The 10,000-nt window shown below is 42.8% G+C and overlaps 2 protein-coding genes across 2 annotated transcripts in view; both read right to left on the bottom strand.

Annotated features, from left to right (window-relative positions):
* Positions 1–2,281, bottom strand: part of LOC138001229 (zinc finger SWIM domain-containing protein 8-like) — a 22,760-nt gene extending 20,479 nt beyond the window's left edge. The window contains exons 1-2 of the mRNA XM_068847882.1: positions 1,761–2,281; positions 267–550 (exon numbers count right to left, since the gene is read on the bottom strand). Coding sequence (XP_068703983.1) covers positions 267–550; positions 1,761–2,190 — 714 coding nt within the window. The 5' untranslated portion in view covers positions 2,191–2,281. The remainder of the gene's footprint in view (positions 1–266; positions 551–1,760) is intronic.
* A 6,277-nt stretch (positions 2,282–8,558) lies between these two features.
* LOC138001406 (small ribosomal subunit protein uS11) overlaps positions 8,559–10,000 on the bottom strand; it is a 6,855-nt gene continuing 5,413 nt past the window's right edge. The window contains exons 6-7 of the mRNA XM_068848044.1: positions 9,278–9,354; positions 8,559–8,674 (exon numbers count right to left, since the gene is read on the bottom strand). Of these exons, the coding sequence (XP_068704145.1) occupies positions 8,607–8,674; positions 9,278–9,354 (145 nt within the window). The 3' untranslated portion in view covers positions 8,559–8,606. The remainder of the gene's footprint in view (positions 8,675–9,277; positions 9,355–10,000) is intronic.

Here is a 10,000-nt window from a genome sequence, read left to right as displayed (position 1 = left end):
GGTTTATACTGATCTTCCAGTCTTGAAACATGTACAGTACAGACCTCAAGTTACCAGTTGTTCTCACTGTTTTGAGCTTAGTCATAATTATCATTAAATTAATTATTTAATCTCAAAACAGTGACAACAACAGTACTGGTAACTTGAGGTCCTTCCAGACTTCACTAGCTGCTGGATTGCAAGGTACATGTATTTACCAACCAAATTCAATGATTTGGGATCTGGAGCATTAAAAAGAATATTAATCACTCAAACTATTCCAGTACCTGCTGAGGCAGTTCGCTGATCAAATACTGAGCAAATTTCTGCAGCTGATCTCGCCTCAATCGAGATAGGTATTCAGACACTGGAGCTCTCAAAGAAACGAGGTTAGGAAAGTGAATCCTAAACAGACACAGAGCTATAACATGCGCACACCATGTCACAGATTTTTGACATGTGCAGTTGCAGGAGGTGATGCGTCCTCTATCAAATGTAACAGCAACATTAAATGTTCCTTTACTTTGGCAAAGTCCATGGGGTTGGTGAACTGTAGCACTGAGGTGAAAACCTGGATATGTGAAAGAAGCATACTAAATTATAATGGATTTATTTACGATAAAATTAATAACTTAACCCATTGACCCCTTGAAGTAGGACTTAACAGATTTTACTGATGGTTGCAGATGAACATCACACCGTCGAAACTGACCAAACTCTCCATCATCATCATCAATCATCAATCCAGTTTTGATCCGGGTTTATCCCCGTAAACGGGGGTGGCCAACATTATTTAAATTAAATACAGTAGTTTTTCTGTGGTTTTCCTTCCGAATAGTTGATTGAATTCGACATGCATATAACTATTCCCTCACCGTTTAGTGTTTATTTACATTAGCAATGAAACCCCATCACTTTCACTAATGATATTAGCAGATTCTGAACACGTTTGACTAACTCAGAAGGGACTGCAAGCAGTCTATAAGTACCCTGTTTTCCCGCAAATTTCCTGCTCAAGCTATGCCACCTAAGATTCACAATGGCGGTAGATTTTTCTTGTATTCAAAGGAGCTGCTGGGCTACAGGGGGTAGGTGGTGCATTGATGCATTTTTTTGGGGGGAGTGAAGGGATTGATTGTTGAGGGGTAGGGAAGAGGAGCTGGAGGTCCGCATGGTCTGCATAGTCCGCATGAAAAAAAAATCCAGAGTTTAGATCTCCAGACAGAGGTTAGCATCGATATCTCTGCATTCGTCCAACTCATACCTGACAACTCTCCTGGTTTTCCCGGGAGTCTCCAAGTTTTTCATCAAATCTCCCGGTCTCCCGGTTAGAGCACCAAATCTCCCGGGAAATACGTACCATGGCCTTTTTCAACATTTTTTCATTAATTTCGTTATCTTCAAGATGTCAAAATGGAAAATCAAACAAGAACTGGATTCTAGTGCTCACAGTTGAGCTGTTCTAGTTCGGAAAACGTAAAACGGAGCAATCAAATTGATATAGGCTATATTTAACAAGTACTGTAATTGGTCAGAAATCAGCCAATCAAATTGCACAATATGTGGTAGAAAGTTGGCGCGGTTATGGGAACAATAGCATTGCTGTTCTAACCGAGAAACGTCGGGAACATTTGGAAGGGCTTCGGGTGATTTTCAGTGAGTATTCAGATATTGTCGAAAATGACATTCTTACAATGCAAAGATTTTTAGATGTCTCCAGATTTTTGTACTCTGGGGGGTTGGCAGGTATGTCCAACTGGCATAGCAACCCTTATACTCACCAATTTGAAGAGCATCTTTTACTGCTTGAACTTTCAACAGTTGCTCTCCCTCATTAAAGTTATCTGGGGATCCATTGGCAAGGCAAGAATATAATCTAATGTCTTCCTCAAATGGTGGAAAAGACCAAAAACCAATCCTAAGCTGGAGTTGTTCAGGTATCTGTGGATATATCCGTTCAACGGTTTCAAAAGGTAAATGTTTCGCCACTGTCCTAGCGCATACTTCAATCAGAGATTCAACTTTGCCTTCGCAAGGCTCTAAATCCTCTTGGACACCACTTTGCGAGCTTCTTTTCCAACCTCGCCAATTGCCATAAAGGCTTTCTGGATCTGAGCCCCAAGAACACAATGAATCTTCCTCAAAGCGATCGCTGTCATCAAAAGAAAGACACTCATCGTTGTTCTCTTCCCATTCATACCACAATTCCATGTTGACATAAATTGTTTTTACGCTGCTTTTACAAAACCAACATCAGTGCAAAGTGTGTTGATGGTCCTTTCAGAAGAGAAAGACGTCATGTAAAAGCACTTCAGGGAATTGCGCAGGGAACTGGGGCGAGTTTCAAATTTGAATTAAAATCATCTGTCCAAGTTTGAAACTCTTAAAATTTACGATTTCTGTTAGTAATAATAAATTATTCGCAATAACAGTCAAACAAAGTGATTTTCATCTCACTTTTTTCCAAATAGTAGGTCCATGACAGGATTTCCAGTTGTCCCAAATTTGATAAAAGTTTTTAAGAGTTTATATGGTTTTGGGCGACGCAGTCTCAAAATTAAAGACGTTTGTATGGATTTTAAACTATGTTTTCAAGTCCGTAACTTGGTCTCTGATCGACCAAAAAGCATCATACTTGGACAGATGGAGACGTATACAAAACATGGATCCCAGGTCTATGGACCACCCCTGTGGAGCCGGTCCATGGACCCCTTCGTGGGCCCGGTCCGGTGTACAACTGTGGACCACCCCTCATTTTACAAGCAGAAAAATCTTTGGACGAAAGAGGGAAGTGATCCTCACACCTATCTGGACAACTTAAGCAATTAGACACATATTCAGGTTGCTCCAAGCCGATGACCTCTGTAATGCCGGTGCAACGCTCTACCAACTGAGCTTTGAAGCCACTCAGTTGGGAGCAGGTCAATTTGTTGGGCTCATTTGTTCCGGTGAAGGACTCGATGATTGAAATGAACTTATATTTGAAAAGCGGGTCATAGACAAACCCCTTTGGAGCCACCAAATAGATGGTATAAGTGTCTATAAAACAGGCAATTGCTTAAATCAAGAGCCCATAACTAGGACCGAACTACAGCCCTATATTTCCGTCAGAGCGTTTTCACAGACCTTGATTTATTTTTGTATTAAATTTCCCGCTAATGAGATTCCTGCAGGAGCCCGATAACCGATCACAAGAAACTAACTTGACGTAATAGCGTCATCGATCCGGAATTGTCTTTGTCTTTTTGCAGAAAAGGTGGTCTAAAAATATATCGTACATGGGTTCCTGGTCTGTAAAAACACCGTGGCATAGGCTTTGTATGAGAGATGTTCGCTCCTGGTCACGGACTCCTGCCTAAAATTTCCAGATAAGTGCGAGGATCACTTCTCTCTTTCGTCTGAAGATTTTTCTGCTTGTTAAACGCATTGAATTTACAAAATGAGGGGTGGTCCACTGGGGTAGTCCATGGACCGGGTCCACGAAGGGGTCCATGGAACGGGTTCACGGGGGTGGTCCACGGACCTGGGGTCCATATTTTGTATACGTCCGACAGCTGGCCAATCTCAACGTTATCTTTCATTTGATGGCGTCAATTTATCGATTGGTTCAAATTTAAAACTCGCCCCAGTTCCCTTCGCAATTCCGAAATGGCCTTATACCCACCACAAGTCCCCAAATATAGAAACGTCACTAACTAACACTACTGTAATCCGCGGCTACAGGAGCGATTTTTTCCTCGCGCCAGTGATGCGATTTTTTCAAATTTGGTCGCGTCGCCAGCGCAGGATGAAAATCGAGAGTGTAGCCACCCTTGAACTGGTGACGCGACAGGTGAAATATCGAAAGAAAAAGTCGCCAGAAATTGTAAGGTTCGCGATAAAATCGCAGAGATAGTTGCCCGTGTAGCTACCCTGCAACTTTTTTATCCCCCGCGCTTGCGACATGGCTAAAGAGTATTTAGCCAATGAAATTAAAGGACTAAAACGAGCTTGCGGTTTGAGCAAAAACAACAATGGCGGAGGAAGATAGAAAATTTAATGAGAAAGAAACCATTACGTTAATTAAATTCCTAGAACAAAACACTGAATTGCTGAAACGCGGAGGGTATCCTCGCCTGAAATTTCGCTTAGACGTTGATGATAAAATCCTTGTTCTTTTCTCCTCGCCAGCCACAGACGGACCCACGTTTATCTTTTCTTTTTTTCTTGCTTCGTTTTCTTTTTGTCATCAAAGAAAAAAATAAAAATAGCCCAAAAGGCCGTCCGCCATGTTTGTTTATACTACCTAGGGCCCGATTGTTCAAAAGTCGATTAACGCTAATCCCAGATTAAAAATTAACCAAGGAGTTTATTTCTCCACTCCGAAATGCTTTTCAACGCTGATATTCGGCAAAACTTTACATTAGAGGAAGGGAATCTTGAAAAACAAGAATACGCAAAACATGAAGTTTTGAAAAGTCGAAAACGTGAAAAAAAGGTTTACGCTAGCCCTGGGTTAAGTTAATTGGCTTGCGAACAAGCAGGCCCGGGATTCTTGAAGTATGCCACAAGTGTAGCCACCGTCGCGCGCTAGCGACGCGACAAAATGTGAAAAAATCGCTCGTGTAGCCGCGCCTGTAGCCTCATGATTACCTTCCTACTTTTACCCGCGTTTACTATCATCTCCCGGTCATTCATGTTTCATCTACCCTCATTGACTTTCATCTACATTCATCTACCCTCATTTACCTTCATCAGTGGCGGATCTAAGAATATTTTAAGGGGGGTTAATTGAAAAAATCAAAGTATATAGTCTGACAGAAGTCCAGATAGTTTAGGCTGCCATTTTGACTTTGTTTATGTTTTGCATGCATTAATGTCTGTTCCAGGAGAAATAAAAATATAATAAAAAGCAGATAAATAGTTTAAAAAGAGCCAAAATGGGGGGTGGCTAGCCACCCTATTCACCCCTCCCCCCCCCCCCCCGGGATCCACCCCTACTTCATCCACATATGGGACGATGGCCCAAGTACTCGACGACTGGAGAGTAAGGAGTTTCATGTGACAGAGTCAAGCAAGGATGTGACCTCGCTCCTACGCTTTTTAGCATGATGTTATCGGCGATGCTGACTGATGCCTTCAGGGACAGTGACCCCTAATTCAGGATTATTCTGAGTCACATCTGTCACGTGGGCTGGTATAGGGAGGCTGATCACATTATTTATGGCCTTCCTTCCACATAACAATTAACCTTGTATTTAATCGACGCCTTAAAAGGGGCACCCATCAACTCCTGTGGACTTGACCAAGATTTAATCCATCGTGCGCTGAACCTTTTCTAATTCCAGAATGTCTTTAAAGGTGTGGGGCCCATGCACTACTTGCATATTCTAACTGTTGTCTTATCAGGGATTTATATGCCCTCTCCTTGACTATTCGTGGACGATTCCTACAATCCGGGTCAAAACACTTCGGGACACTTGTCAAATTTTGGGCGGAAAGTAGATAATTTACTGTACATGCTTTCATCGTTATACGAGCACGGTTTATTCTTCTTTCGCTGCCTTTTTTGCGCCCCTCTTCCCCCCAGACAATGTTGAAACATGCCAGCGATCGATGAACGGATCTTGATTTTGGAGACCGTGAAAAATCAACATTGTAATGCTAAGATTTGGAGTAAGGATAATGTGAGATTGCAAGCTGTTTAACCCTAGACGTCTGCAGGCCGTCACTACAGTCAAAGAGACAGTGATCAGGGATCTCCTCTTTGCGGACGACTGCGCTCAATGCCAATTAAGAGCACGAGATGCAACAGGGGATGGACAGCATCTCATCGGTCTGCGACAAGTTTGGTCTTACCATCAGTACTAGGAAGACCGAGGTGATGTGTCAGCCAGCCCCTGGAAACCAGTATCATGAACCATGCATTACAGTGAAGGTCCAGAGACTCCAAGGACCACATACCTTGGAAGCACATTCTCGCGCTCAGCCAACATTGATGCCGAGGTCAACAACTGCATCGCCAAGGCAAGCAATGCCTTTGGGTACAGAGAGGGATCTTCCAAGACACCAAAATCAAAGTCTACAGAGCAGTTGTCTCACCACCCTTTACTACGGCTGCGAAACAGGGACCATCTGCAGCAGACATGAAAAGCTGATGCAGCAATTCCACTTTCACTGTTTCCGCAGTCTCCTCTACATTGGTAAAGACAAATCTTGGCAAGACATGGTCCCAGACACAGAAATGCTTGAGAGAGCCGGACTCCCCAAAATCATCACCACCAGGCACAAGGCACAGACTCGCAGGGCACGACACTGTCACGTCTTGTGCATGCCTGACTCAAGGACACCAAAACAGCTGTTCTACGGAGAACTCAGCCACGGCAAGCGTGCAGGCGGTGGACAGAGGAAGCGTTTCAAAGAAAGCTTGAGAATGTCTACCTAAAAGACTTCAACATCAGTACAGAGTACTGGGAAAACCTCGCTACCGACCGCTCTGCCTGGCAAAGCCTCATCTCCCAAAGTGCGAAATTATCTGAAAAACATCGCATTGACTCTACCAAAGAAAAACGCTTGATGGGAGAGGTTCGAGCTGCAACGTGCAACTGATCCAGCACCCACCTACTGGTGCCCAACCTGTGTGAGAGGTTCAAGTTCCACGCCCGCATTGGCCTCATCAGCCACTCACGGACGCACCGTTCTGATACATGTTTGACGTCACGGTCACATTCGATTTCGAATGAAGAACAACACATATATTGACCATCAAACCCTCATCACTATCCATGCACCATCGTTCCCTTCATCTACCCGCATTTACCTCCATCACTTAATAATCACCGTCGACTTCCGTAACTCCAACCTTCAAGGGAAATTGAAAAAGGATCGAATTATCGGGAGTTGGGGAGATAAGTAGCAACTCTTTACGAATGATACAGGCACTGAGGTTGAATGTACTCTAAACCGGGGACCAGTTTCTTGAAAGTCCCGAAAACGTTTCGGGCCCGAAAAGCCATTTTGTGAAACTGCCAACCGCGTGTTTTGAAAAGCCGATCTTTTAATATGTTTTCAAGCTAACTAAAAGAAACAAGTCCGTAAAGTTTGACGAATTAAATCCTCTCCGTTCTTGAGATACAAAGGGAATTGTGACACTCGAAAATGGCCCGTAAAGTTTCGGGACTTTCGAGAAACGGGCCCCTGGACCGACACGTTTTGTGAAATGCAAAAAAGGACAAAGATTATACGGCTGCTTCGAAATAAGTTAAATGTTTTGGACAGCAGTACACTGTTTTTGTTTGTTACGTATTAAAGGACGTGGTTTGAGTGCCCGAGGGTAAAAATATATAGAGAATGACCTGAAGGGAAACGAAAATTGTTTCGAGTTAGCGGGAGGTTAGAGTAATATAGCAGTAAAATGTACAACGGAAATCCAGGGGAAATAAATTTTCGTTCGAGTTATCAGGAGTCAACTCTACTTTCATGTACCTTCCTTTACTTTCTTCTACATTCTTGAAGCCTCATTTTCATCTACAGTCATTTTTACCAGCATCAATTTACCGACATAAACCTTCAGTCATTCGCCAACCTTTGCCATCATTTACCTTCATCAACACAGTATCCCAGGACTTGAAAAGGAAAATTAAAGTTCTATCCGTGGACAATTCAAGCTGATGTAACTGGTGCTTCCCCTGCTGGAATGGGGGCTCATGGCTAGATTTCCTGTACAAGCCATAGGTGATACTCAAGCTCTAGACTGGCTGCCAAAAGTGCAAGTTCCCGGATGTTGCCACTCAGACAGACAGAGCGGCCACTTTATCAATTTCCAATCCAGTGCTTTTTCGGTTAGAGGGGTGCACGAACAAGTATATGTAACAAAAACCTCCATTTCTATTCGACATCCCGTTTCCTGCTTAAATTTAATACAGCCAACAAGCAAGCTCTTTTACCTCTTGCTCGTTTTGTCGTTATTCATAGTTTTCTTCATCATACACGTTCGCGCTTTAAGACAAGCCACGATTTTCAAAGTAAGTAAAACACTGACAGTACATAAAAAAACATTAGGAGTAAAATAAAAAAAAATAGGGAGCTTAAGCAAGCGTGTTTTTGAGACGCAGACGCAACCGAAAGTGAGTTGTTTTCCCTTTTAACTTGTGTTTACACAACCACAGTTACATTGCTAAGTATTGTTTCTCTTTTAGAGAAGATTAGTATAAAAATCTGAGAGACACCACTGTCCTGGCACGCAAAACGTTCTCTTGCGGTTGCCGTCCGCGTCTTAAAAACGTGCTTGCTTAAGCTCCCTAATAAGGCCTGCGTAACGCGCGCTATAAAGGGGAAGGGAAAGATGAAAGCGCGCGCGCGAAGCGAGGGGAGTGCGAGGGAGAAGGAAAGGAAGCGCCTGCGGCAGCATCATTGTCTTCCATTCCGTCCTCTAAGCTGCCCTCTAATTAATATGTCAAATAATATCCAATCAAAATCTTTCCTTTTCCTTCGCGCTCCACTCGCTTCGCGCAAGTGCTTTCCCCTTTCCCTTTCCCTTTCTAGCGCCTGCCACGCAGGCTAAATAAAAATTCTTTTGGAACAATAAACACTCATTCACGTTGATGGCAAAAATTCCTTTTATTTAACAGTTTCAACTGGAACAAAATTTACAGACGTCGTCCACGACGACCACCCTTCCTTCTTGTACTGTCCGATGGAATTGGAGTTACGTCCTCTGGAAAGAAAATTTAAAATGCAGTATGAAGCCAACAGACAACTTAAGTTCAAATACGCTGATGTTAAGTTCCTTTTTCAAAGAAAGAAAATATGTCGAACGTTCCTTTGATAAAGAAAACGGTGAATGTTAGACATCCAGTTGAATAAATAGACAAATAAATAAAACTAGCACTGGACAATAACCTGAAACTTCGATTGAACCAGCACCTAAGGCCAAGCTCCAGCGGGATATCTACCAACGACTCCCCCGTATACATCCACAGAGAGACCAGTGGACATAACATCCTCCCCCTGATGTTAAGATTCTAGACAAGGAGGCACGATGGTTCGAGCGGGCAGTGAAGGAGGCGATCTGGGAGAGGGTCGAGGCCCCCTCCTTAAATAGGAGGGGTGGACTGAGGTTTCTTTTGTCTCCCTCTTGGGACACGGTTTTGCGTGGTGTCCCATCATGCATCTCTGCCTGCACCAACGATCGTGCATGAAGAAGCCAAGTGGTTCTAGTTTCAGGTTAATGTCCAGTACTAGTTTTATTTATTTGTCTGTTCCTTTCATAAACGTTACACAGAAAACAACAAGCCAGTTGCCACGCTCTCTGTCTTACCAATACGTCCAATCTTCATTCCTGACCGTGCAAGAGCTCTGAGGGCAGACTGAGCACCAGGGCCAGGTGTCTTGGTTCTGAAGACAAACATTAACTGTTAAGTTACTGCATGTGCACATCCTACACTTGTAAATGACAAGTGATAACAAAACAGCAAGCTCAGAAGACGTTTCTTATCATTGAAAGTCAGCGTATATTAAAGACATCACAGCTTGCTGAAGAATTTACTAGTAAGGCTGTGTCCATGTAACATAATTATCTAACTCGAAGCAACTCACAGGAAGAAACAGTATTTAAGAACTGACATTGCTTTGAGCAATTTAAAGCATAAACAACTGCATGTATAGCAATACACCACTCTTGTTTCTCAAGCCTTGACTGGCCCAGTACTTAGTAAACAAAAAGAAATATCATTGGATTTATGGACTAAAAATAATTTTAAAAAATGCTTATTTTGCATGAACTGTCAGGTTTTCTGCACTGAGTCACAACTCTCTCAACACAAAGAATAGCTTGAATTGTGCAATACTATTTCACTTTGACAAGCCAAAAGCATCAAACAGTTAAAAATAATTTCACCAAAGTGGGGGATGTTTTATATTTAGTACATACATGTACCACACAAGTTGAATAATTAACCAAGTTTATCAGTAAGATCTGCTCCTTGGTAACCAACACGAAATGGGAAGCCATTCTGTTTTTCCACCTTTACTCAGAGATGAA

Source organism: Montipora foliosa, chromosome 1, assembly GCF_036669935.1.
Source record: "Montipora foliosa isolate CH-2021 chromosome 1, ASM3666993v2, whole genome shotgun sequence".
NCBI classification, from domain to species: domain Eukaryota; kingdom Metazoa; phylum Cnidaria; class Anthozoa; order Scleractinia; family Acroporidae; genus Montipora; species Montipora foliosa.
The sequence above is the reverse complement of the archived record's forward strand: the minus strand, read 5'-3'. Positions and strand labels throughout refer to the sequence as shown.